Below are 27211 nucleotides of genomic sequence, written 5' to 3'. Positions count from 1 at the left end.
ATTTGTCTTGTTAACACTGTAGCGGCCACATTTATTGTCGGATCTTCATAAAACTTTGTCAGAAGATTTGTCCCAATGATATCTTAGACAAGTTCAAAAATGGTTCAGGTCTGTTGAAAAACATGGCCGCCAGGGGGCCATTGGCTGTTCATTCTTCATGAAACTTGGTTAGAACATTTGTTCCATTGATATCTTGGGCTGCAAAAAAACAGGTCATTTCTTTTTATCTCAGGTGAGCGACTTTGGGCCTTTCAAGCCCTCTTGTTTCAAAATAGCTGGCAACTTAGCAATAAACCGGGTGTATATGCACCATTTCAATTGATATTTTGGGGAAAAATATCCGGCATCTTGATGGAATTTAACCCGTGAAATTTCCACTTGCAGGTGCTTCCGGAGAACATGAGTTGTTACTTTTTAATTCATAAACATGGACTGCTAGTTTAATGAAGATTTTTAAATATAAAAAAAGTACTTGATTTTCAACTCTTAACTTTAAATGGAAGCATGGTATTGAATGTCTTATTGTATGTAAGCAAAGTGTAGAATGCTATAAACAATAGTTACATATGTCTTTAAAATATGATATGTCTATAACCAGATGTGGGTGGAAGGAAACTCAGCCGTGGTAAGATTCCCAGCCATAGATAGCAGCATTTCTGAACAGGTCACACACAATGTTCCTGTACCCATTTCTTGACATCTCATTTACAAACTCACCATCTGTCTATCCCTTCATCAAGGAAATATCCACCATTTGCACAATCGTCATAGTATCACATCACATCTGTCCTGCACATTGCTGAATTCCCTTTCTGAACCGCAAAGAAAATACATACATATGATACACACTCTTTTTAGCTCACCTAAGCACAACGTGCTCATGGTGAGCTTTTGTGATAGCCTTTTGTCCGTCGTCCGTCATGCGCCGTGCATCGTCAACATTTTGCCTTATGAACACTCTAGAGGCCACATTTATTGTCTGATCTTCATGAAATTTGGTCAGAACATTTGTCCCATTGATACCTCGACTGAGTTCGAAACTGGGTCATGCTGGGTCAAAAACTAGGTCACTAGGTCAAAAAAAAGAAAAACCTTGTGAACACTGTAGAAGTCACATTTGATGCCCAATCTTCATGTAACTTTGTCAAATTGTTTGTCTAAATGATATTTTGGTTGAGTAAAAAATGGTTCCAGTCCGTTGAAAAACATGGCCACCAGGGGGCGGGGCAGTATTCCTTATATGGCTATAGAGAAACATTGTGAATACTCTAGAAGTCACAATATTTGCCCAATCATCATGAAACTTGGTCAAAACATTGGTTTTATTGATATCTCGGACGTGTTCGAAAATGGTCCAGATCGGTGAAAAAACATGGCCGCCAGGGGGCGGGGCAGTTTTCCTTATATGGCTATAGTAAAACCTTGTTAACACTTTAGAGGCCACATTTATTTCCAATCTTCATGAAATTTGATTAGAAGATTGGTCTGTTTGATATCTTGGATGAGTTTGAAAATGGTTACGTTTGCTTGAAAAACATGGCTGCCAAGGGGCGGGGCATTTTTCCTTATATGGCAATATATATGGCTATAGTAAAACCTTGTGAACACTCTAGAGGCCACATTTATTGTCCAATCTTTATGAAATTTGGTCAGAAGATTGGTCTCAATGATATCTTGGATGAGTTCGAAAATGGTTTACGTTAGCTTGAAAAACATGGCTGCCAAGGGGCGGGGCATTTTTCCTAATATGGCTATATATGGCTATAGTAAAATCTTGTTAACACGATAGAGGCCACATTTATTGTCCGATCTTCATGAAACTTGGTCAGAAGATTCATCCCAATAATATCTTGGACAAGTTAAAAAATGGTTCCGGTTGGTGCAAAAACATTGTCGCCAGGGGGCGGGGCATTTTCCTTATATGGCTATAGTAAAACCTTGTTAACACTCTGGAGGCCACATTTATTTTCCGATCTTCATGAAACTTGGTCAGAAGATTTGTCCCACTGATATTTTGGACAAGTTAGAAAATGGTTTCAGTTGCTTGAAAAACATGGCCACCAGTGGGCCGGGCATTTTTCCTTATATGGACTTATGAATCTTCATGAAACTTCGACAGTATATTTGTTTAAATGATATCTTGGATGTGTATGAAAATGGTTCTGGTCTGTTGAAAAACGTGGCTGCCAGGGTGTTCACTAGTCATGAAAATTGGTAAGAACATTTTCGTTCTAATGACATCTTGGGCTGCACAGAACAGGTCAGTTCCTTTGAATCTCAGGTGAGCGACTTTGGGCCTTTCAGGCCCTCTTGTTTTATTTTCCCCTCAGGATGATCATGCAATCCACAGTGCAAAGGTTAAGGCATGATGATGTGTTTGTAATACAATGCCTAGGAAATAGAAATATTATCTGGTCTTTCTATTTTTATCCTTTCATTTTGGTTTGAGCATGTTTTATTCAACAAATTTTCTCTTCCCTGCATATTGATGAGCATAGAAACATGGTTGTTTGCCTTGAGTTTCACACCTTATAGAAAACAATTGTGTCAAAATGTACCTACAAATGTAGCCAGATCGGTTTACTTAGTCCTTTCACAGACAGACTGTTTATGCTGGGTTCTGACTTCTATCCCCATAACGGACCCATAACTTGTGAGCAGATTGTTTGTATTCAACATTTTCCACACAAAAGCAAAGTGAAAAAGGCCATATGCAACTGGCATAAAACCAGAACAGCCTGCCAGTTACTTGCAGCCTGTTCAGGTTTTAAGCTGTTTGCTGCTCATCTGCATCTTAGAGTTGGAGATTAAGCCTTCTGAAACTTGATTCTATTACGAAGGTCTTTCATTTACTGAGTCAAAATTCACATCTGAGCAGGAAAGGGTTTATCATTAGGGCAGCTTCTCTTATAATGAACATGCAGCATCAAATTTTATTTTCATATAATAATGAAAACTTTTGTTTTCATCACGTCCATACTTACCTGAATTGTCTGCGAAAAGTTTGTCGTTTTGCAGTTGTATGCACAAGATGTCCATGTCCTTGACATGTCTGTCTGCAGGTGAATTAGCTGCCTCCAGTGAGGCCGTGGATGATCGCAAAAGCCGCCTGAAACTTGCAGACTACTGTTGTAAGTTATTGACTTGCAGACTACTGTGGTATGTTGTTGACTTGCAGATTACTGTGGTATGTTGTTGAAATTTGCAGACTACTGTGGTATGTTGTTGAAATTGCAGACTACTGTGGTATGTTGTTGAAACCTGCAGACTACTGTTGTAAGTTATTGACTTGAAGACTATTGTGGTATGTTGTACACTTGCAGATTACTGTGGTTTGTTGTTGAAATTTGCAGACTACTGTGGTATGTTGTTTAAACCTGCAGACTACTGTGGTATGTTGTTCAAACGTGCAGACTACTGTGGTATGTCGTTGAAACTTGCAGACTACTGTGGTATGTTGTACACTTGCAGATTACTGTGGTATGTTGTTTAAACCTGCAGACTACTGTGGTATGTTGTTCAAACGTGCAGACTACTGTGGTATGTCGTTGGAACTTGCAGACTACTGTGGTATGTTGTACACTTGCAGATTACTGTGGTTTGTTGTTGAAATTTGCAGACTACTGTGGTATGTTGTTTAAACCTGCAGACTACTGTGGCATGTTGTTCAAACGTGCAGACTACTGTGGTATGTCGTTGAAACTTGCAGACTACTGTGGTATGTTGTTAAAACTTGCAGACTCCTGTGGTATGTTGTTGAAACTTGCAGACTCCTGTGGTATGTTGTTGAAACTTGCAGACTACTCTGGTATGTTGTTGAAACTTGCAGACTACTGTGGTATGTTGTTCAAACTTGCAGACTACTGTGGTATGTTGTTGAAACTTGCAGACTACTGTGGTATGTTGTTGAAAGCTACAGACTACTGTGGTATGTTGTTCAAACCTGCAGACTACTGTGGTATGTTGTTGAAACTTGCAAACTACTGTGGTATGTTGTTGAAACTTGCAGACTACTGTGGTATGTTGTTGGAACTTGCAGACTACTGTGGTATGTTGTTGAAACTTGCAGACTACCGTGTTATGATGTTGAAACTTGCAGACTATTGTGGGATGTTGTTCAAACTTGCAGACTATTGCGGTATGTTGATGAGACTTGCAGACTTCTGTGGTATGTTGTTGAAACTTGCAGACTACCGTATTATGTTGTTGAAACTTGCAGACTATTGTGGTATGTTGTTCAAACTTGCAGACTATTGTGGTATGTTGTTCAAACTTGCAGACTACCGTATTATGTTGTTGAAACTCTCTAGACTACTGTGGTATGTTGTTGACTTGCAGATTACTGTGGTACGTTGTTGAAACTTGAAGACTCCTGTGGTATGTTGTTGAAACTTGCAGACTATTGTGGTATGTTGTTCAAACTTGCAGACTACTGTGGTATGTTGTTGGAACTTGCAGACTACTGTGGTATGTTGTTCAAACTTGCAGACTACTGTGGTATGTTGTTGAAACTTGCAGACTACTGTGGTATGTTGTTGAAACTTGCAGACTACTGTGGTATGTTGTTGAAACTTGCAGACTATTGTGGTATGTTGTTCAAACTTGCAGACTACTGTGGTATGTTGTTGAAACTTGCAGACTACTTGTTCTTGGCTTCTTGAGACTCATATAGGTCTAAGTTCACTATATGAGCTGTGCTCTGGGAAAACAGGCCTTGATGCATGTTTGTAAAGTGTCGTCCCAGATCAACCTGTGCAGTTCGAACAGGCTTATCAGGCTGAACACTTTCTCCCTACACTATATATTTGTTGAAATTTCTGGTTGTGTTACATACAACTTCAGCTTCCTTCTGGGAAATTTGGCTTAATGCATGTGCATAAAGTATCGTCCCTGATAAGCCTGTGCTGTCTTCACAGGCTTATTAGAGACGGCACTTGCCGTGTTTATGGTCTTTTTTGTTTTAAGGATGTCTCTTCTTAACAAAACCCAGTTTAGGTGGTAAAAGTTGTCCCTCATTAGCCTGTTTGGACTGCACAGGCTTATCTGAGACGGTTCTTAATGCATATTAATTAAGCCCAGTTTTCTCACAAGAAGGCTCAGTTGTTATCCCCCGCCATAGGCGGAGGGATATTGTTTTGGCGTTGTCCATCCGTCCTTCCGTCTTTCCGTCCGTCTGGAGCTATATCTTGGAAGTGCTTTGGCGGATTTCATTGAAACTTGGTAATAGTATATATATGGATAAGTAGGATGATGCACGCCAAATGGCATTGTACACCATCTGTTAATAACGGAGTTATGGCCCTTTGTATTTTGAAAAATGCTTTTTGTGTGTGTCCGGAGCCATATCTTGGAAGTGCTTTGGCGGATTTCATTAAAACTTGGTATGAGTATATTTATGGATAAGAGGATGATGCACACCAACTGGCATTGTACATCATCTGTTAATAATGGAGTTATGGCCCTTTTTATCTTGAAAAATGCTTTTTTGAGTGTCCAATATAACACTTTTGTGTCCAGAAGCATATTGGCGAGGGATATCAATTCAACAAATTTGCTTTTTTGTTTGTATTTCAGCAAAGGTCCTGTCAGCGCTTGGCCTCAACCTGAGCAACAAGTCTGAGACGTACAGTGACGCATTCATTAAACCTATCTTCATGTTGAACAACTTCAACTATATCCTCAAGTCATTGAAGAGGTATGGAATGGGATTGAGACAGAATTTTTGTTGAAAATGAAAACTTGAGACTTTCTGATATTTGTACCCCTCGTAAACGATGTTTGTTGGGGTAAACTGGAATCACCCATTGGGGCAGTCAGTCAGTAGGTCTGTCTCTCTGCACATATGTTCTTTGTGTTGTTAACTTGTCTTTCAGTTTTCTGCCTTAAGATGAAAACTTATAATGTAAATGTGTTTTGTACTACGTGGAAGTGCAATATGTACTCTTTGTGCATGTTCCGATATTCTTTGCAGAGCTACATGCCTTGTACTTAGGCTAGTGATTCAATACATTAATGTGAAGCTTTATATATGTGTGAGTGATAATTGTGAAGTACATGTAGGGCAATTTTGCGATACATATTACTAATACTTAACTTTTGCATCTGAAATGAGCCATGGCAGGGTTATTTGTCAACTTCAAGGACTGTTCTACTTCATATCAGGATTTAATGACTAAGATCCAGTTTGTTTCTTCATGTTGTGAATTGCAGAAATAACTACAAGCACGTGTGTTCTTAACCTGTTAAAAATCAATGTGTCCCACTTTTTTCACACAGAAGTATACCGGTAGTCCAAACACACAAACCTGATACTCCTGCTTGGTTTTGTTCGTGAACATGATTGAAAAGTGTTTACCATACTTGTATTTTCAGTTTTTTTTCCACATACTGATTTCACTTAACCCATTACCACTTAGATACGTATTTTCACGCATGTGTAGTCCGTTAAAATGTTAAAGTGAATTTTAAACCTTTTTTTACTAGATTCAAGATTTTAAGGCTTCAACTCCAAACCTTAGATACTGATGAGCAGCAAACAGCATAAAACCTGAACAGACTGCGAGTTACTCGCAGAAACAGACTGCGAGTCATTCGCAGGCTGTTCTGGTTTTATGCTGTTTGCACATAGCCATTTTCACTGTGCTTCTAAGTGGGAAAGGGTTAATTGAATTATTTAAATCGGTATATTCATGCAATCAATAAATGCATACATGTAGTGTCCATGTAAGTTTAAAATGTTAAAGCTTTAGCTCTCTTGTGAAGTCATCCATAGTCATGTACTTCCAGTACAAAAAATTGTGTTTCTTATTCTTTTTATAGGTCGGGACTGATTGAGTTGGTTCACCTCTGGAACAAGGACGTAGAAATGCTCTATAAGGACCAGATTATGGAACAAAAGAAGTCGTATTCCCAAAGGTTTCTTTTTTAGGATATCATGTTTTTTTTGTGGTTTTAAACGTATACATTTTTAGCTCTCCTGATTGCTCAGGTGAGCTTTTGTGACCGGTCTTTGTCTGTCGTCCGTCTGTCACTCCACATTTGTTCGTAAACACTCTAGAGGCCACATTTATTGTCCGATCTTCATAAAACTTGGTCAGAAGATTTGTCCCAATAATATCTTGATCGAGTTCGAAACTGGGTCATGCTGGGTCAAAAACTAGGTCACTAGGTCAAAAAAAAGGAAAACCTTGTAAACACTGTAGAAGTCACATTTCATGCCCAATCTTAATGTAACTTTGTCAAAATGTTTGCCTTAATGATATGTTGGTTGAGTTCAAAAGTGGTTTGGGTCCGTTGAAAAACATGGCTGCCAGTGGGCAGGGCATTTTTCTCTATATGTATATAGTGTAAACATGTGAACACTCTAGAAGTCACATTTTTGGCCCAATTTTCATGAAATTTGGTCAAAATGTTTGCCTTAATGATGTGTTGGTTGAGTTCAAAAGTGGTTCCAGTCCGTTGAAAAACATGGCCACCAGTGTGTGGGGCAGTTTTCCTTATTTGGCTATAGAGAAACCTTGTAAACACTCTAGAAGTCACAATTGTTTCCCAATCATCCTGAAAGTTGGTCAAAACATTGGTTTTATTGATATCTTGGACGAGTTCGAAAATGGTCCAGATCGGTGAAAAAACATGGCCGCCAGTGGGCGGGGCATTTTTCTCTAAATGTATATAGTGAATACATGTGAACACTCTAGAAGTCACATTATTGGCCCAATTTTCATGAAATTTGGTCAGAACATTTGTTTTCTTGATACGAGAGTGTAGTTTGAAAATGGTTCCTGTCAGTTGAATAACATGGCTGCCGGGGGGGGGGGCAGTTTTCTTATATTTATATAGTAAAAAAAGCTTGTGAACACTCTAGAAGTCACATTATTTGCCCAATCATCATGAAACTTGGATATAAGGTTGGTTTTATTAGCTCGACTATTATATATGAAATATATATAGTGGAGCTATCCTACTCACCCTGGCGTCGGCGTCAGTGTGAGCGTGCAAATGTTAAAGTTTGCGTACCACCCCAAATATTTCCTATGTCCCTTGACATATTGCTTTAATATTTTGCATACTTCTTAACCAACATGACCCCAACCTATAAACAAGAGCAGACAACTGTATCAAGCATTTTGTAAGAATTATGGCCCTTTTTTCACTTAGAATATGCATATTATTGATAAATCTATGTGAAAGTTTGTGTACTATCTCAAATATTTTCCTAATCAAACCGGCGTCGGCGTCAGTGTGAGCGTGCAAATGTTAAAGTTTGCGTACCACCCCAAATATTTCCTATGTCCTTTGACATATTGCTTTCATATTTTGCATACTTCTTCACCAACATGAGCCCAATCTATAAACAAGAGCAGGCAACTGTATCAAGCATTTTGACAGAATTATGGCCCCTTTTATACTTAGATAATTGAACATTTGGTTAAGTTTTGTGTTTTGGTCCATTTTACACCTCAAGTATCATAGCTATTGCTTTTTATGCCCCTGGATCGAAAGATCGGGGTATATTGTTTTTTGGCCTGTCTGTCATTGTATGTGTGTGTGTGTCCCAAAACTTTAACCAAAACTTTAACCTTGGTCATAACTTTTGCAATATTCAAGATAGCAACTTGATATTTGGCATGCATGTGTATCTCATGGAGCTGCACATTTTGAGTGGTGAAAGGTCAAGGTCATCCTTCAAGGTCAAAGGTCAAAAAAACAAATTCAAAAACTTTAACCAAAACTTTAACCTTCTTCATAACTTTTGCAATATTGAAGATAGCAACTTGATATTTGGCATGCATGTGTATCTCATGGAGCTTCAAATTTTGAGTGGTGAAAGGTCAAGGTCAGGGTCATCCTTCAAGTTCAAAGGTCAAATTTATGGCTTCAAAGTGGCGCAATAGGGGGCATTGTGTTTCTGACAAACACATCTCTTGTTAGACTTGGAAAACTCGCTAAGTATTGTAAGGGGACTGTACGGGGCAAGTTGCATAACTCTGGTTGGCTTTTTAACAGAATTATGGCCCTTTTTTGTCTTTGTAACTTTAAATATTTTGTTAAATTTTGTGTTTAGATCCACTTTACTTCTAACGTATCAAGGCTATTGCTTTCAAACTTCATATACTTTCTTACTATCATGATGTTACTGTACCTGGCAAGTTGAATTTGACCTTGACCTTTGAATGACCTTGACTCTCAAGTTCAAATTAATAAAATTTGCTTAAATTGCCATAACTTCTTTATTTATGATCAGATTTGATTCATACTTTGACAAAACAATAGTTACCTTACATACCACAATGGACTCTACCCAAACCATCCCCCGTGCCCCACCACAGAATACCCCCCAAACAAAAATATTTTTTTTCTTTTTTTTGAAAGATCATCTATTAAATGACCACACACCCACATTATACCCCCCCCCTCTCCATGATGGCTTACATTATACTGTCAAGCACTCAAATAGTCGAGCCCACTGTCCTCTGACAGCTCTTGTATATATCTCAGATGAGTTTGTAAATGGTCCCGATCGGTAAAACAACATGGCCGCCAGGGGGGTGGGGCAGTTTTCCTTATGTGACTAGAGAGAAACCTTGCGATCGAACACTATAGAAGTCACATTTTTCGCCTAATCATCGTGAAACCTAGTCAATACATTGGTTTTATTGATTTCTCGGACAAGTTGGAAAAAGGCTCAGATCGGTGAAACACACTTTTTAGCTCACCTGATTGCTCAGGTGAAGTTTTAGGATTGGTCTTTGTCCGCCGTCCGTCCGTCCACATTTGGTTTGTAAACACTAGCATTCACATTTCTCAAGCATTCTTTATCAAAGTTGCTGAAAGATCTCAGTCAAGTTTGATAATGAGCAAAATTACATAATTAATGTCATAATTATTGCCCTAAGATTTTCCAAATTTTCATTATATTATACAAAATCAATGTAAACACTCTAGAGGTCACAATTTTGTTTCAGATTTTATGAATCTTGGTCATAATATTTATTTTTATGCCCCCTTTCGAAGAAAAGGGGGTATATAGTTTTCGCACTGTCCGTCTGTAAGTCTGTCAGTCTGTCTGTCACACTTTTCGTGTCCGCTCTCTAATTCAAATAGTTTTCATCCGATCTTTACCAAACTTGGTCAGAAGTTGTATCTAGACAGTATCTAGGTCAAGTTCGAATATGGGTCATGCCGGGTCAAAAACTAGGTCACGGGTCGAAAAAACAAATCCAAGGGAAGTAATTAGCTTTAAATGGACATAATTATCTGACCTGCCAAATTATATATTCTTGTTAAATAAATCAAAGCGGCCCAGTAGGCGGCATTGTGTTTCTGACTGACACATCGTGGTAAAAGGTCAAGGTCATCCTTCAAGGTCTAAGGTCAAAAATACAAATCCAAGGGAAGTAATAAGCTTTAAAGGGAGATAATTATTCAATATTCAACATAGCAACTTCATATTTGGCATGCATGTGTATCTCATGGAGCTGCACATTTTGAGTGGTGAATCTACAGTCATGGTAGTGGCTTTTAATTATTTGCTACTAAAAATAGAGAGTGGCTTTTAATTATTTGCTACTAAAAAAAGAGATTTGTTAGAGACAATTATTTTCAAGGGAAGTAATTTATATAATTATAAATCTCAGATTATATATTTCCTTACCAATAATTGAAGTTCTTTTCACAGTTACTGTACAGATTTTTTATTTTGATTATTTTTAACTCAAATGATTGATTTGTCAAAGTTTTTTTTAAATGATATAATTATCATTACCTCTGGACTTATGTCCATAGATACACGATGAACTCTGGCTATGATCTCTTTGATAAACCACAGGCCTTGGTTGTCAGTGATGTCTGACTTAGTCATTTTTAACAAATTCATGAATGTTTCCGTCCCCTCTACTCCAGCTTGCATCGTGTGTTGTTATACCCCCATTACGATTGGTAATGGGGGCTATATAGGAGTCACTTTGTCGGTCTGTTGGTCTGTCAGTCGGTCTTTCTGCCGGTCTGTCCTGAAATTTCATCCGATCTTCACCAAACTTGGTCAGAAGTTGTATCTAGATGATGTCTAGGTCAATTTTGAATATGGGTCATGCCAGGTCAAAAACTAGGTCATGGGGTCACTTAGTGTGTGTAAAACTGAAAGTTTGTCCGGACCACAACTATGTCATTTATCGTTAGATGTTAAAATTACTTGGTACATTTTTTCACCATCATGGGACGGTGTGTCGTGTGAAAAAAGTACGTCGATATCTCAAAGGTTAAGGTCACACTAGGAGTTCAAAGGTCAAATGCTTGTCCGGGCCATAACTTTGTCATTTATTGTGAGATTTTAAAATCATTTGGCAAATTTGTTCACTATCGTTGGACGGTGTGTCGCGCATAAGAATTACGTCAATATCTCCAAGGTCAAGGTCACACTTTGAGTTCAACGATCATAAATGAGCTTGTCCGGGCCATATCTATGTCATTCATTGTAAGATTTTTAAATCATTTGGCACATTTGTTCACTATCATTGGACAGTGTATTGCACAAAAGAATTACATCGATATCTCCAAGGTCAAGGTCACACTTTGAGTTCAAAGGTAAAAAATGGCCATAAATGAGCTTGTCCGGGCCATAACTATGTTTTTCATTGTGAGATTTAAAAATCATTTGGCACATTTGTTCACCATCATTGGACAGTGTGTTGCGCGAAAGAATTACGTCGATATATCCAAGGTCAAGGTCACATTTTGAGTTCAAAGGTCAAAAATGGCCATAAATGAGCTTGTATGGGCCATAACTATGTCATTCATTGTGAGATTTAAAAATCATTTGGCACATTTGTTCACCATCATTGGACGGTGTGTCGCGCAAAAGAATTACGTCGATATCTCCAAGGTCAAGGTCACACTTTGAGTTCAAAGGTCAGAATGGCCATAAATGAGCTTGTCCGGGCCATATCTATGTCGTTTATTGTGAGATTTTAAAATCAATTTGCTCTTTTGTTCACCATCATTGGAGGGTGTGTTGTGCGAAAGAATTACGTCGATATCTCCAAGGTCAAGGTCACACTTTTTAGTTCAAAGGTCAAAAATGGCAATAAATGATCTTGTCTGGGCCATAACTATGTCATTCATTGTGAAATTTTAAAATGACTGTACATTAATTTTGTTCACAGTCATTTGACAGCGTGTCATGTGAAAGAATTCAAGAGTTGAAAGGTCAAAATGGCTATAAATAATAATGGCATAATAATTCTTAAATTCTTGTTTTGTGAAGACATCATGCAAGATAGTCTGTGTCAATGCGGCACGTGGGGGTATACGTCACGTCTGTGACAAAGCTCTAGTTTTTTCTGGTTTTAAATGTATACATTTTTGTCATTACTTCAGTCAACACATCACTGGAATGTTTCTGTCTCCTCTACTTCAGCTGGAGTCGGGTGATGCACTACATCATGGAGATCAATGAGCCCATGTCCTCCCAGCGAATGATGAACCCTGAGGCAAAGGTACAACTCACAGTTTGATGTGTTTGTTTTCATCTTGAATACTGTCATATTTCTGTTAGCATTAGAATCATGTGTCATTGTTAACATTTTCTTCTTCTTAAATGTCAGTAGCAGAAGATATAAGACGTTCTGGTGAAGTAAAGAATTTGTAATGATCAGTGTTTTAGTTTAGACTGAACTGGAATTCTCATTAGTTAGATTATTATACTTACTGGTAATATGACTTATAGGGAAAGTACTTGGAAGACTATTTAGTTCTGAGGTGTCTTTAAGATGATAATTAAAACATCTCAGATTTTGAAAAGTTACGTTCTAATTTTATTGTAATCAAACTTTGTGTTGTTCAGTACAAAGTTGAAACTTATTTCTATGAAGGAATGTTCTTACAGTTTGTTTTCTTCTTTCAGTTAAAAGAAAAGGAGAAACAAAATATAAAGGACAAATTTACGGTTTGTATTTGTACATAATTTTGTGTATATTAAATGAAATATTAAGTTCATATCTCTAACAATTAGCGTCTGCCCTTGTATGCCATTTTCTTGGCTAAACATTGATTAGAATTTTTACCTCCATTATTAATTAAAATTTACCCAAATATAGTCCAAGTAGTCATATGCACGTAAGCTTTAGCTGGGACTTAATAGGAAGTTGTAACTTGATAGGGGTACAGCAATGTTTATCTGTGAGGACATTTACATAGATACAACCATTAATGTCATAAATTACAAAACAAACACGATTCATGTTGCCTTGCTTAGTTGGGCTCGATTTGTCATTTTCAGTTTATATGTACTACCTAAATGTAGCCCGGGTTGTCTTAAGTGTGCTTAAATGTACCCGGGTATGGAAAATATCCTTAAACCTACCAGGTCAATTTAGACTGTATTCGCCTAAAAGCAAATGGCATATAGCACACTACAGAATACGAAACAAAATTCTCTTTGAACAAAACCTGCCTCAACATCCTGTTTTGAGTATGAGTTTCGATAATTTAGAGGCAGTTTTACAAAATATCGACATAAATATGAACATTCTCCCTTTACCACTGATTCAAGTAGGCAGTTGGCAGTTACTGGCAAACCATCATACCCAGTAAACATGTTGTATGTTATCCCTTTCCCTGTAAGAAGCAAAGTGAAAATGGCCATGTGCAAACAGCATAAAACCAGAACAGCCTGCAAGAACTTGCAGTCTGCTCAGGTTTTATGCTGTTTGCTGCTCATCAGTATCTAAGGATTGGAGATGAAGCCTTAATCTAGTAAGAATCTACTAAGAAAGGTCTTAAATTAAATAGAACTTTTTAAGGGACTACAGATGCTTGAAAATACGTATCTAAGTGGTAATCAGTTAACTTACTGCCATATAATGACTGAAATACAATTGAAAACAGTAGAACATCCTAATAGACAAAAAGATCAGACGGTTTGAATTTATTTGTTTAAGTGAGCTGTTTCTTATCTTGCAGGGTTTCAACAAAGAACTGGAGGAAATAGTTAGAACCCAGAAGACATATGCCATACCGGATGTTGAACTTAGGGCTGCCATGAAGAAAGACAATGTAGAGTATATTATCCCTCTGTACAGGATCTTCCTAGAAAAGTATCGCAAAATGAACTTTACAAAAAACCTGGACAAGTATGTGAAATACAGTGTTGAGGATGTGCAAGGTATCATAGAGAAGAAACTATTTGATACATCTGCCTGAAGTTATTCTTCAGCTATGTTTTTTAATGGATTAAAACAGCTTCTTCCCCTGAATTTCTTCTGAAATTGAATCTTTTCGACAAATCATAAATATGAGGTTTTGCATTTCATCCCTTCTAGAACAAATTAAAACTTTAAATTCAAATTGATTGATTTTGAACTTTGTTTTCCAGAATGCAAGTAATTGTTGTAGTCCTCATAAAAATACATTTTATTGACAAGATTTACTTGAATTTCACGTTTCTGTTGTGTATGTTTAATTGTGCAATGTATACTTGAAACATATTAAAATAAATAATTATCATATTAAGTATTTATGTTGTACTTTGTAGCAAGGGCAATACTAAATGTCTAGCAAACTATATGTCAGTGAAAACAAATAAAATGGATGCTCTGCAAGGGCTGAGTCTTTCAAAACTAAAACAAGGGCTGTTTGTAAAACACGCATGCCCCCCATATGGGCTGTAAGTTGTAGTGGTAGCCACTGTGTGAATACGTTTTTTGTCACTGTGACCTTGACCTTTGACCTAGTGGCCTGAAAATCAATAGGGGTCATCAGCCAGTCATGGTCAATGTACCTATGAAGTTTCATGATCCTGGGCCTAATTATTCTTAAATTATCATCAGAAAACCATTTTACTGTTTCGATTCACTGTGACCTTGACCTTTGACCTAGTGACCTGAACATTAATAGGGGTCATCTGCTAGTCATGATCAATGTACCTATGAAGTTTCATGATCCTAGGCATAAGCATTCTTGAGTTATCATCCGGAAACCATTTTACTACTTGGAGTCACTGTGACCTTGACCTTTGACCTAGTGACCTGAAAATCAATAGGGGTCATCTGCCAGTCATGATCAATGTTCCTATGAAGTTTCATGATCCTAGGCGTAAGCATTCTTGAGTTATCATCTGGAAACCATTTTACTATTTTGAGTCACTGTGACCTTGACCTTTGACCTAGTGACCTGAAAATCAATAGGGGTCATCTGCCAGTCATGATCAATGTATCTATGTAGTTTCATGATCCTAGGCCTAAGCATTCTTGAGTTATCATCTGGAAACCATTTTACTATTTTGAGTCACTGTGACCTTGACCTTTGACCTAGTGACCTGAAAATCAATAGGGGTCATCTGCCAGTCATGATCAATGTATCTATGTAGTTTCATGATCCTAGGCCTAAGCATTCTTGAGTTATCATCTGGAAACCATTTTACTATTTGGAGTCACTGTGACCTTGACCTTTGACCTAGTGACCTGAAAATCAATAGGGGTCATTTGCCAGTCATGATCAATAAACCTATGAAATTTCATGATCCTAGGCCTAAGCATTCTTGAGTTATCATCCGGAAACCATCTGGTGGACAGACCGACCGACCGACCGACATGTGCAAAACAATATACCCCCTCTTCTTCCAATGGGGGGCATACAAAATAGTTAAGCTGACCCCCTTTAACTTTTGGAATAAGTTATTTATGTCACTTAAATGTTCAACCTTTAATCTATTTGTATATTATAAACAAATATATATGCGAAAACAAGATTCAAATATTTGATAATCATCTAGTAATGTTATTATCCCCCTTCCATGATAATGGTGGAAGGGTTGGTATTTTTACCCGTGTTCATATGTGTGTCCAAGTTTGTGTATGTGGAATATTTCCTGTCTTGTTCATATTATTTTGTACATTATGGGATTTGGTATCTGGTATCTTGCAATAACTGTGTTGCTCGCGTCAAATTTACACTAGACACTCTGAGTTTTTATGAATTTTTATACATATATAGTGAAGGTACATGTGAGTGTCCATCCAATAACTTTGTTTTATAACATGACCTTCGCTCCAGGAGTGAAATAACGTAATGCTCAATTTTGTTTATTACACTGGTGTAATTACACTAGTAATATAACTGTGAAATGACGTCATTGATTTTGACAAAATGATGTCATTATTCCAGCCAATTTCTTCAGTTAAACTGTTTTACAATGTGAATAAACGGTGAAAACAGCATAAAATAAAAAGAAAATTTGTTGGTCATGTTATAAATAGAATCTTAGATTTGTGGTAATTTTGTAGTGAATTTATTAAACTCGTCATCTAAATAAAGATAAAAACTCGGCAAGCCTCGTTTTTATCTTTATTTAGGTGACTTGTTTAATAAATTCAATACAAACGACCACTCGTGCAAGATCCTCTATATACACGATGGGATTTCAAAATAATTTAGCTCATAATATCAAGGCAATGTTTTGTGTGCAACACACATGTTTCTCCAGTTGACTTTTTGAGTTTATTAATATTCCTAATATGTATGTAGTGTAAGTATATATGTGTGTGCTTCTCATACCTTAGTTGTGCATGAAGGGATTTGGGAAAAAATGGCAACAATAGCATCATATCAAGATGACATGTGATATGCAACAACCATGTCGCTTACTTCAAGATCAAGGTCACAGTGGGCAGTTTTTGCAAATCTGTTACATGTTAAAAGTTCATGTACATCTGCGACCCATAATTTTGTTGTGCATGATGGGTTTTAAAAGTAATTGAATAATCTTCATATCAAGAGGACACGTCGCTTGCAATATTCATACGGCTCGCTTCAAATTTGAAATGGACACCTTAATTGTTTGCTTATTTCTTGTGTTTTGAATATAAAACGCTTACATGTTTGCCTTGAGATTTTGTGCACATATGCAATAACTAATAATTGTACGTGTATTGTCTATTGAACGGATTCCTAAATAAGATATATTTCTGGAAAAAACACACAAACTTATCACTGCAGTTATAAACAAAGGTACCTGATTTTGTAATGAGGAATTAATTCTTAACAGCTGCCAAAGGCAGAGGCATTTAGAATAGGTGTGGTCCGTCAGTCTGTCCGTCTTTAAGCACGTCTGTCTGTCACAAAATGTTCAGGGCTATACATGTATCTCAGAAACAGATATCAACACGAGACTTTATGCATAAGAACCATAACTGTTCACTTTCTTAAATATGAGTTATTGCCCTTTTTGTTATTGTTTGATGTAACTTTTCAGGGCTATAATGCATAAAGTATATAAGATTTCAGCATGAAACAAAATTGGTGTATAGATTTCAATGAGGAGAAGTACAATTTACTATAAATGCTATTTGTTGTTTTTCTATAATGTAGCTTTACAGGGCTATATCTCAGATACTATACAAGATTTCGAAATGCAACGTTATCAGTGTATAGATATCAATAAGCAGAAGTGCCTTGCACAAGAAAAGAACCTTTAACTTTCCTAAATAAGAGTTATTGCCATTGCTTGTTTTTGTAAACTTTTCAGGACTATATTTCAGATACTATACAAGATTTCAGAACAAGATTTCATGGGTGTATAGATATCAATATGGAGAATTGCAATCCATAAAAACAAATACCCTTATAATAAGTTCTCCACCGGTTAATAAACTAAATGTATTTTGTGGGGGCAAGCCTCAATAAAAATCATAATTGGCTCTCCATGGAAACGGAACATGCACACAACTTTATGACTAGTGAACAAAAAAGCAAACTAAAATAATAGAAAATTCTTGTATAATTGTGTTCCCCTTTAATCTTAACGAGAAGATCTTAACAATAAATGAACAGTTTTCAAGGTTAAAGAGTTGTTTGCTTTTAAGTGTTGTAAGCACAATATTCTACTAATTAAGAATGGTTGCTGCATTAATTGAATAAGCTTGAATGTTGCTTTGTTGCACCCAGTTGTGGTGTTGTAGCAGTCACTGGTTGAATTGTAGCATCCACTTGTTGCGTTGTATAACCCGCTTGTTGCGTTGTTACAACCAATCATTGCATTTTAGCACCCAATTTTTGCATTGTTACAACCACTTGTTGTGTTGTACCACCCACTTGTTGCATTGTTACACCCACTTGTGTTGTTACACCCATTTGTTGCATTGTTGCACCCACTTGTTGTGTTGTGACACCCACTTGTTGCGTTGTAGCAACCACTTGTTTCATTGTAGTACCCACTTGTTGTGTTGTAGCACCCACTTGTTGTGTTGTAGCACCCACGTGTTGTGTTGTTTTACCCACTTGTTGTGTTGTAGCACCCACTTGTTGCATTGTAGCATCCCTTTGTTGCATTGTTACACCCACTTGTTGCATTGTAGCACCCACTTGTTGTGTTGTATCACCCACTTGTGTTGTATCACCCACATAATTATTATTGTGTTGTGTCAACCACTTGTGTTGTATCACCCGCTTGTTGTGTTGTAGCACCCACTTGTTGTGTTGTATTACCCACTTGTTGTGTTGTTACACCCTCTTGTTGCATTGTAGCACCCACATGTTGCATTGTTACACCCACTTGTTGCTTTGTAGCACCCACCTGATGCATTGTTACACCCTTTTATTGCATTGTAGCACCCAATTGTTGCGTTGTAGCACCCACTTGTAATGTGGCACCCACTTGTTGTGTTGTAGCACCCACTTGTTGTGTTGTGGCACCCACTTATTGTGTTGAAGCACCCACTGGTTGTGTTGAAGCGTCCACTTGTTGCATTGTAGCACCCACTTGTTGCATTGGAGCACCCACTTGTTGCTTTGAAGCACCCACTCGTGGCGTTCCTGACGGAGCCTGTGTTGCGCCAGACTGCGGCAAACTTGACGCAATTAATGCTCCGGGCGAAGATTTTGTACTGCCCGATTTTGTCATTTCCACTGGGGCTTGTGACTGAGATGCCCTGAAGGCGGATTATGAAACACTTGATGAATAAGCGGTGCTTGCAGGGAATTGTTTACCTCCAATTGTGGAAGTTGATGCCCCGGGGTTTCCGTTTGCATTCGCTTTTGTGGATCCTGTTAATTGCGATGACGACGTTGAAAGGACATCTGTAGCTAGACATATTTGAAGATGTTGCAGGTGATGAAAAAGTTTTATTTGACTTTGTTGTAGTGATTGATTGGATCGTTGTTGTTGTCTAAATCAAATATAGTACACATGTTTTATATTATTCTACATTCATATTTCCGTCAATTTGCAACCAATATATGTATTTGTCTATAGGTCCCTTACATCCAGACCTATGGTAGGACTGGCATTTGGGGCCAATTGGGTCAAGGTCATTGTTACTTAAAAGAAAAATTGTTTTTGCTCTCTTACTCGAGTCTGGATGGAGATATACTGCTGCTATCTTGTTTTAGAGTAGCTTAGATTCAGACCAATGATGAGACTGGCATTTGGGACCAGTAAGGTCAATGTCATTGTTACTTATAATAACAAAGTTGTGTTTGCTTATTTTATTGAGTTTGGATTGAGGCTGAGTGTAATTGTGTGTTATTTAGCTTATATGCAGAACTTGCTTCAAAATTTATTATATATTAAACTAAATTAGCTGGTAAATTGATTGAAAATCTTAATTCTTGACATGGTCACATTTCTTGTGTTTATAACATGCTCAAAGTTGGTACACATACTATAACAGTATTACATATATTCATCTTCAAACACGTCTTTATGGTCATTACATCAGTTGAATGATAGAACATGGACATCATAATATCAAAGTCGAATGCGATGTCTTCGGACAGTTCTTGTTATCTGAGTAGCTACTTATTTAAAAACATGTGCAACTGGAACATTCTCAGTTGGTTTTACACATTAAATGGTACAATTAAAGCTTCAGATTTATTGCGTGATATTGTAGACGTAAACGTATAAAGGCCAAGTCCAGATACTTACGTTGTAACACCACCTTCCCGACTGCCCTTTATGGTAAATTGTCCGGTCTCTTTCATACCAGACTTTAAATTAAAGCCGTGAACTTTCGGCTCCAAAGCGAAGTCCTGATCGTCCTCAATTCTCACGTCGATATTCTGGTCAACGGCACCAGCGTTCTGTACCGTGCATGGGATGTCTAACGTTTCGTTGGCCCACAGTATCATGCCTGATGATAAATTATTATTTTAGCGGGGTTATACTCAAAACACTTAAATACAGAATGTTCGCAATATTAAGATATTTATACTCATCATGATTTTGCTTTTGAAATAAAGCTATTTTTAAACCAAAATAAAATCCCATTAAATGTTTCGTGCGTAGTATTGAAATAACGTATATGAAATGATTTACAAAAAAATCCGTTTACATTCGTGAGATCCGTAAATATGGGTCCAGTTATAGCATACAACATATTAAATTGTCTTTACCTCTTTTTATGGCTGTTTGTAAGTTACATAAAGAATACCGGTAGGAATACTTACCTTAATATTGTATTTGTCCCTATACAGGACTTACATTTATGTTAAACATTATTGTTTAAAAGTGTATACATGTGAGCAAATGTGTGGTCACAGGTGTAATGAGGTTTGGGTCCAGTCTTCGAAAGTAATGTTTTGTTGAATTGTTTTGTCCTTGTTTTTCAACCATGAACGACTGGAATAATAATTATTTATCAACTTAGAATTATGTTATGGAAAAAAATGATGTAATGCAATCTAAATAAATTGAATGTAATGCAATGTAGGAAAAGCACGATTCAATAACAGAAAACCAGAATATACGAGTGTACATGCGAACGGACAACATTTTGAACCGTTATTATAATGCCTCTTCTATTTGTGTCATTGTACTTTTCTAATGGTTGAATAATCGATATTGGAATAATAACCCGCAAGTTCCAAATTAATACGAAGTGTAATCAGTTTACATATCTGTTTTAAAGTATGAATAATACAATAACATTCTGTATACACATCGAAACTTATTTCTGTGGCTATGTTAAGTACCTCATCGGGCATTGTAAAATGGCGGTGAAAATGGTATTTTCTCTTCTTCCGCCAACATTTTGGTTACAATATACTAAATCTTTTTGGAGTGCAATGCTATACTCTCTAAAAACATGAACATCATTTATTTGAAGACACGGTTCTCTGTAGGGTCACTTGCCATGACTTTATTTTAGTATATTTCTGTGTGCATGTGGCAGGTAAAACATTGTTGTTTACTAGAAATTCGCTCTTTTATCTGAAGATTGGAGACTACATAAGACTTTGACAGATGGCGGGAAACCCTCATGAACTGGATAGAAGCCGGTAAATAGATGGCCTTAAAACAGTGACTTTTGATTCGTGGCGAGTTCTTTCTTACATGTCGCGTGACCTATCTTTTTTATTCTTTAAATCAATTGGGCTTGGAATGCTCTTTAAGAAAAGGTATGGTTATGGGGGTCCCTATGCGCAAAAGTTTGACTTTATATTTTGTTGAAGTTATTGCTTTCACATTGAATTTGTGTAGGAAATCTTTTACTATATTGTGACCTTTTGCAACCTTCCAAAACCTATAGGATTTAAGCTGTCCCTTGGCATAAGTAAAACTGAAATCACCGTGGAAACCTTTCCGTATTCAGGTACCTCAACAACTATTCAGTTTTAATGTATTAATAAACATCTGTTTATCGCAACATCTGCTTACGTAACTAGTGTGAATGACAATATTTTAATTAAATTTGTATATCATTTTGTATTGTTGAATATTAGAGCTGTAACGATTCGGTTCGATGCATCGAAAAACCGGTTCAACGCCGCCATTCGATTTCGATACCAATACGGCCAATTTCGATTCGATTCACTGCAATACCGATTGATCCGCATTTTAAACCTTACTTTCCATATCCGTCGTCTAAACGTTCTTGTCATTTGTAGTACGTCTTGTGATTCGTCAATAGCCAAAATGGCATCCAATGAATGAATGAATAACTTGCTGAGCGGTAAAATGGCTTCTTAAACCATATGAAAGACACAACGTCAAAATTAAAATCAAAAGTATGGGAACATTTCGGGTTTCGCGAAGGTTCTGATGCAAAGTAAACTTGCAAAACGTGTTTTGTTGACGTCAGTTGAAATCAGTCAGTTGGTTTGTTTATTAAACTATGTGCATTCTGTTAAGAAATCAACTGGAAGTAGTTTATATACTTATGTTTTTTGTGTGTTGTTTTTTTTTCTGTTGAACACATTTGATACATTGTGCATTTAATGTTAGTTATGAATAACTCAAAAGGAAGTTTTTTAAATAAATTTGTTACTTATAAAACAATGTTGCGTTTTTAAATTTTATTTCACAAATTAAACACTTTAAATGTACAACATAATAATTTAATAAGTTAATAACAAATACCACACATATTAATTCATGCCCTGGACAAACCAAACATGAAATATTTTGCAAAATAAGCAGCAAATAGTTTAATTTGAATCGAATCGAAAATAATCGAATCGGACCATTTGGTATCGAAATCGAATCGAATGATGGGTGAATCGTTACAGCTCTATTGAATATTGCAGTCTAATAAACGTCTTACCGGAGATTGGTCGTCCCTTTATTTCGTATTCTCCAGAACCACCTATCTCAGACTCTTCAAATTTGTGTGTGAAATCCACTGGAATTGTAGCCTGAATGGTGACTCCCATATGTGGTTGTCCATTTTCAAAAATTTCCAAATACCGTAATCGGCTGCCTATGAACAAACAAAGCTGACTTAGTAAATGATTTTCATATTAATACCCAATTGTATTGTTTCCATTTTTAAATCAGCTCCATTATAATGGTATGATCTTGTACCTGTGTGATGTTGATTTATAGAAGAGCTACAACCGATCCTGCGGACACAGATCCGATATACGTGGGTCTTAAACAAGATGGTACCCCTTAAAGACAATTTTATCATGTTTTTTATTCCGGTGATTTCAAATCGGTGCGTGACTAAACAATATTCCGACTTTAACAACACTTGATGATTGTCAGATTACAAGAGCCGTACAATCATGAAATTTGGCGTATGATCTCATGAAATTAACATACATCATTATGAATAATATAGTTTAAGCTAAGCATTTTTGGAATTTTATGAGGAAGTAAGCACAAGCACTTTCAGTCCTGTATGTACCTGATGGCGTAATTGCAATGATAACAGGTTGTGATCTCTCCGCCTGCACACGAACGATCAACTTAGTTATTGTATCATCAACAAAAAACATGAAAGTTTGTCCTGCTGCAGCGGTGTAGGAAAATCGCATTAAATTCGCTCGATTAGTGTCTAAGTTTTGCTGAAATAATAAATAACAATGCAAATTTAAGACAAAAGTTTCGTCCCAACGTGTTTTTTAATAATGTGCGAGATCTGCGCAATTTTTATTTGCATTTCAACAATTCAATTAATTCTTTGGTGCTATGGTTTTATGTTACATTTTGATGCTATGGTTTTATGTTACAAACATGTTGAAGATAGAAAATCCATCTGCAACATTAACGTTATATTACTGTCATTAAAAGAACGTTGGTCAAAGTTTCAAGGTAACTTTCCGGCACGCAGCATTTGGCCTGATGGATATAACTATTTATATTATGAAAGCGTTTTATTTTTTTATTATATCATACTTTTGGCACCATTATAGCTTTTCAGTATTAACCTGGTACTGACCTTTATGCATACATATATGAAAGTACCGTTAACACGACTAAACTAGTCAATCGTTTTTATCGTTCCCCACTAAGTAGCTAGGGTCTCATAAAAAGCCCGTTCAAAACATCCAAACATAGAACGGAAGGCAAACATAGAAACAAATCTATGCGTAAAATTAATGTTAATGGTTCACGAGTGCCATGTCAATGTTGTCGGGTTATAACAGACGACTACTCTTACAGTGATGATGTTGACAGCGTTCCCGATGTTGTTATTGTTTGTGGTAATCAGGGAGCCTCGCATTATCAACATCCGCTGTAAAGAGAAGCATAATAATAATAATAATACTAATACCATTAGTTAAACAAAAAATGAACAAAATCTGTTGCCGCGCTGGGATTACTACCGAATATTATACTGAGGCGACCACATTTTTACTAAAACGCACTCTCGCACTCACGCATCTCCCCTCCTCAAACTTTATTATACGCGTTTATAATTACAAAAATAAACTAAGTTATGATTATCAATATAAATATTTTTATCTATGACACAAACAGTTGTAAAATTCTTAATCTATGTACAAGTACATAAAACAAACGGTTTGCCTTCTTAATAGTAAAAATTGATTCCAATAAAAAAACCGACACCGAAAGTTTTCAGTGTCTTTGAAATGTGATAAATTAAGAATAATACATAGTGCGATAATGCGTTTATATTTATTGATTCATCGTTGAAACGTATATAAAAAGTATCCACGAATAGTTTGGTAAATGACAGTGATCGATTTAACAAACAATTACAAAAGACTAGCTATATATACACATTTACATAAGTATGCCATATTACACCACTTTATCCTGCATTAAAGGTTTCTCTACATCAGCCTCTTCAAATGTGCATCTACCGGATATGTTTATAATTTGGTTCGATTTTATTATTACGAAAACAAGTAAAATAACCAATCGCAAAGAAACTTTTAAATACAAAAAAAATAATACAGTTGAATCATTTAATTTGCACTACTTACATATCTATCCCAGATGGTATTTTATCATCTATAGAATTAACATTTAGAGTGCCATAGATATATATGCCTTACCGAAACGAAAATGTAAACTGATATCATGGGCAACTGCTATCACTAACATCTGTACTTAACTTAACAATATATATCCACGTGTCATATTTTTGTCTTACCGACAGAAACATGCAAGACAAATATTGTGGAAACTAGACTTATAATGACACGTTATAATACACTAATTGTAAGATCTTAAACTACCTTATGCTTTAACGAGTAAGACAGACATTATGGATGTTTTAGTCATGTCTATTAATACGATAGAACGCTTATACGGTATGATATTAGCATTAACATCAGAATTAATTTTGCTTTGACAATTTCAAATTATTTCACTACAGAGCAACGCTAGTATAGCCTGGTAAATATAATAATACAAAGCGTATTAAGGCATCATGTCATATCTGTTAATCGTAATACAAAATGTATGTAAATGTTATCATGTAATCGTATTTCACTACAATACTTTACAGTTGTAAATAGCAACGCTAGCATAGTTTGGTATATTAACAATAAAAACGGCATTAAGTCCTCATATCATATTTATTAACCGTATTACAAAATGTATGTAAAAGTAACTAACAAACACGTAAACATACTTTGCGTAAGGTTTCTGTAATATACCAAGGAGCTTCCATAATACACCAAACATATTTACAGTTTCACCAGAAACACATAGAAAACATAAAATATATACAATTCAAGTACAAAGAAACATATAGAAAGCATGAATTTACAGTATCACAAGAAACACAGAATGCATCAATTTTATACCGTGTCAATTTCTATACAGTACCTCATTTCTAATAATAAATGCCTTATGGTTCCTAAGTTTTTACGTATATTCTTCTTTTCTGACTTAATAAGATCTACAAATTTAGCCATTCTAGGTGTAAACCAATATTTTCTGCCAATATATTTTTCCTAATGTCAGTATACATTACACATTCCATAACAAAATGATGCTCATCCTCAATTGTATTGCATCTTGCACTTTTCGATCACTTATTTGGGTACTCAAGGGTCTGGTTCATCGACCAGCCTCAATATGCAATCTATGCGATGAGACTCGAAACGAGAAAAAGATTGACAAAAATTACTAATATTAAAACATTCGAGATATGATGATGATGATGATGATGATGATGATGATGAAATGATGAAATTGTGTTGTAGAATAAAGCTCTACTAGACTGAGTTAATCTGGCGTACCGGTTCTGTATAAATTGGTCATTTAATCTCTGCTTAACAACAAATAGAAACATGTCATTATTACATACACCTTGAAATGTCCAGGCATCAACAAAACTAAGCGAACATAAAAAGTTCTTCAATAAGGATCACCAATTTGTTTTATCGGGATACAATTCTAAATCATCTTTAATAAATTATACACAAGACAAATATAATGTTTTCTTTCGTTTGAATAATTCGTAACCAATATTTAATAGCCTTATACATATGTATATAGTTTTAAAAGATACTCTGCCTAATTCGCCATATATAAAATCGTTCTGAGTAGTTTTCTTCACACAAATTAATCTTTTGCAAAATCGCATATGTAATGTCTCCTTTGATAAGTTATTCGCAAAACGACATAAATTGGCGATACAAGCTTATCGAAAAGTTCCAACTTGTGTTTTGACGGTATATAAGTAAATTTATACAAATATTTATTCAAAGTGAAAATGGCTTTCTGTGCCTGTCAGGCCAACGTACTTTGTGCGGTACTAAGCGAACCTCCTGTAGTAAAAAACAACACCTAAATAACAGACTTTGTTAAATTTTTCAATTGGTTCGCCGTTATAATAAAATGAAATGTCATTTGGAATAGAACCACCTTTTCTAAATATCATAACTTTTGTTTTAGCAACATTTACCTTCAGCTTCCATGTTATACAATAATCATATAATATATCAATACCACGCTGTAATGATCCAGCCGAATTTGCAAAAACGACAATGTCGTCGGCATACAGCAACATAAATATCTTAAACCTATTAACATGTATACCATCTGCATTGTTATGAATAAACATATCTTCCAAATCATTGATAAACATGGACAATAAAAAGGGAGATAAGCACTCCTCCTGACGTACACCAAGAGTGCATGAGTATTCATCACTTAACTTATTGCAATACTTAACTCAAGACTTAACAGAATCGTATATTGATTTTACAATTTTGAGTATATTACCTCTAAGTCCCAGTTGTATCAGCTTAAAACCAAAGATTTTCACGAACCACATAGTCAAAGGCTTTAGTATAATCAACAAACAATGTATAAAGTTGTTGCTTGGGCTTCTATATACACGTTATACTTTTCGGCCCATGATTTCAATCTATTATCTATAATCCTAGTAAACAGCTTACCTAAACTACTCAATAAAGTTATACCGCGATAATTATCAACATTATTTATACTGCCTTTTTAACCAGGTTTTCCTAAGGAAAAACTGGATATTAGATTTGGAATGTCGGCGGG

At 36.1% G+C, this 27211-nt stretch overlaps 2 protein-coding genes across 20 annotated transcripts in view; one reads left to right on the top strand and one right to left on the bottom strand.

Moving 5' to 3' along the window:
• Nucleotides 1-27211, top strand: part of LOC127867975 (exocyst complex component 7-like) — a 166145-nt gene that overhangs the window by 47242 nt on the left and 91692 nt on the right. For 4 of the 17 annotated variants that reach the window (XM_052409511.1, XM_052409518.1, XM_052409516.1 and 1 more), the window contains 7 exons: nucleotides 599-625; nucleotides 3063-3131; nucleotides 5575-5695; nucleotides 6820-6915; nucleotides 12416-12494; nucleotides 12902-12943; nucleotides 13960-14508. In XM_052409511.1, coding sequence (XP_052265471.1) covers nucleotides 599-625; nucleotides 3063-3131; nucleotides 5575-5695; nucleotides 6820-6915; nucleotides 12416-12494; nucleotides 12902-12943; nucleotides 13960-14199 — 674 coding nt within the window. In that variant the 3' untranslated portion in view covers nucleotides 14200-14508. Of the gene's footprint in view, nucleotides 1-598; nucleotides 626-3062; nucleotides 3132-5574; nucleotides 5696-6819; nucleotides 6916-12415; nucleotides 12495-12901; nucleotides 12944-13959; nucleotides 14509-27211 lie in introns of those variants that run through there. The other 13 variants (XR_008043833.1, XR_008043832.1, XM_052409520.1 and 10 more) reach the window with 6 other exon arrangements.
• LOC127867973 (uncharacterized) overlaps nucleotides 22276-27211 on the bottom strand; it is a 67681-nt gene continuing 62745 nt past the window's right edge. The window contains exons 16-17 of one of the 3 annotated variants that reach the window (XR_008043826.1): nucleotides 22799-23954; nucleotides 22276-22694 (exon numbers count right to left, since the gene is read on the bottom strand). Coding sequence is in view for 1 of the 3 variants with exons in the window: in XM_052409507.1 (XP_052265467.1) it covers nucleotides 23911-23954 (44 nt within the window). In the remaining 2 variants the exon portion in view is untranslated. Of the gene's footprint in view, nucleotides 22695-22798; nucleotides 23955-27211 lie in introns of those variants that run through there. The other 2 variants (XR_008043825.1, XM_052409507.1) reach the window with 2 other exon arrangements.

This window comes from Dreissena polymorpha, chromosome 2 (assembly GCF_020536995.1).
Source record: "Dreissena polymorpha isolate Duluth1 chromosome 2, UMN_Dpol_1.0, whole genome shotgun sequence".
NCBI classification, from domain to species: domain Eukaryota; kingdom Metazoa; phylum Mollusca; class Bivalvia; order Myida; family Dreissenidae; genus Dreissena; species Dreissena polymorpha.
The sequence above is the reverse complement of the archived record's forward strand: the minus strand, read 5'-3'. Positions and strand labels throughout refer to the sequence as shown.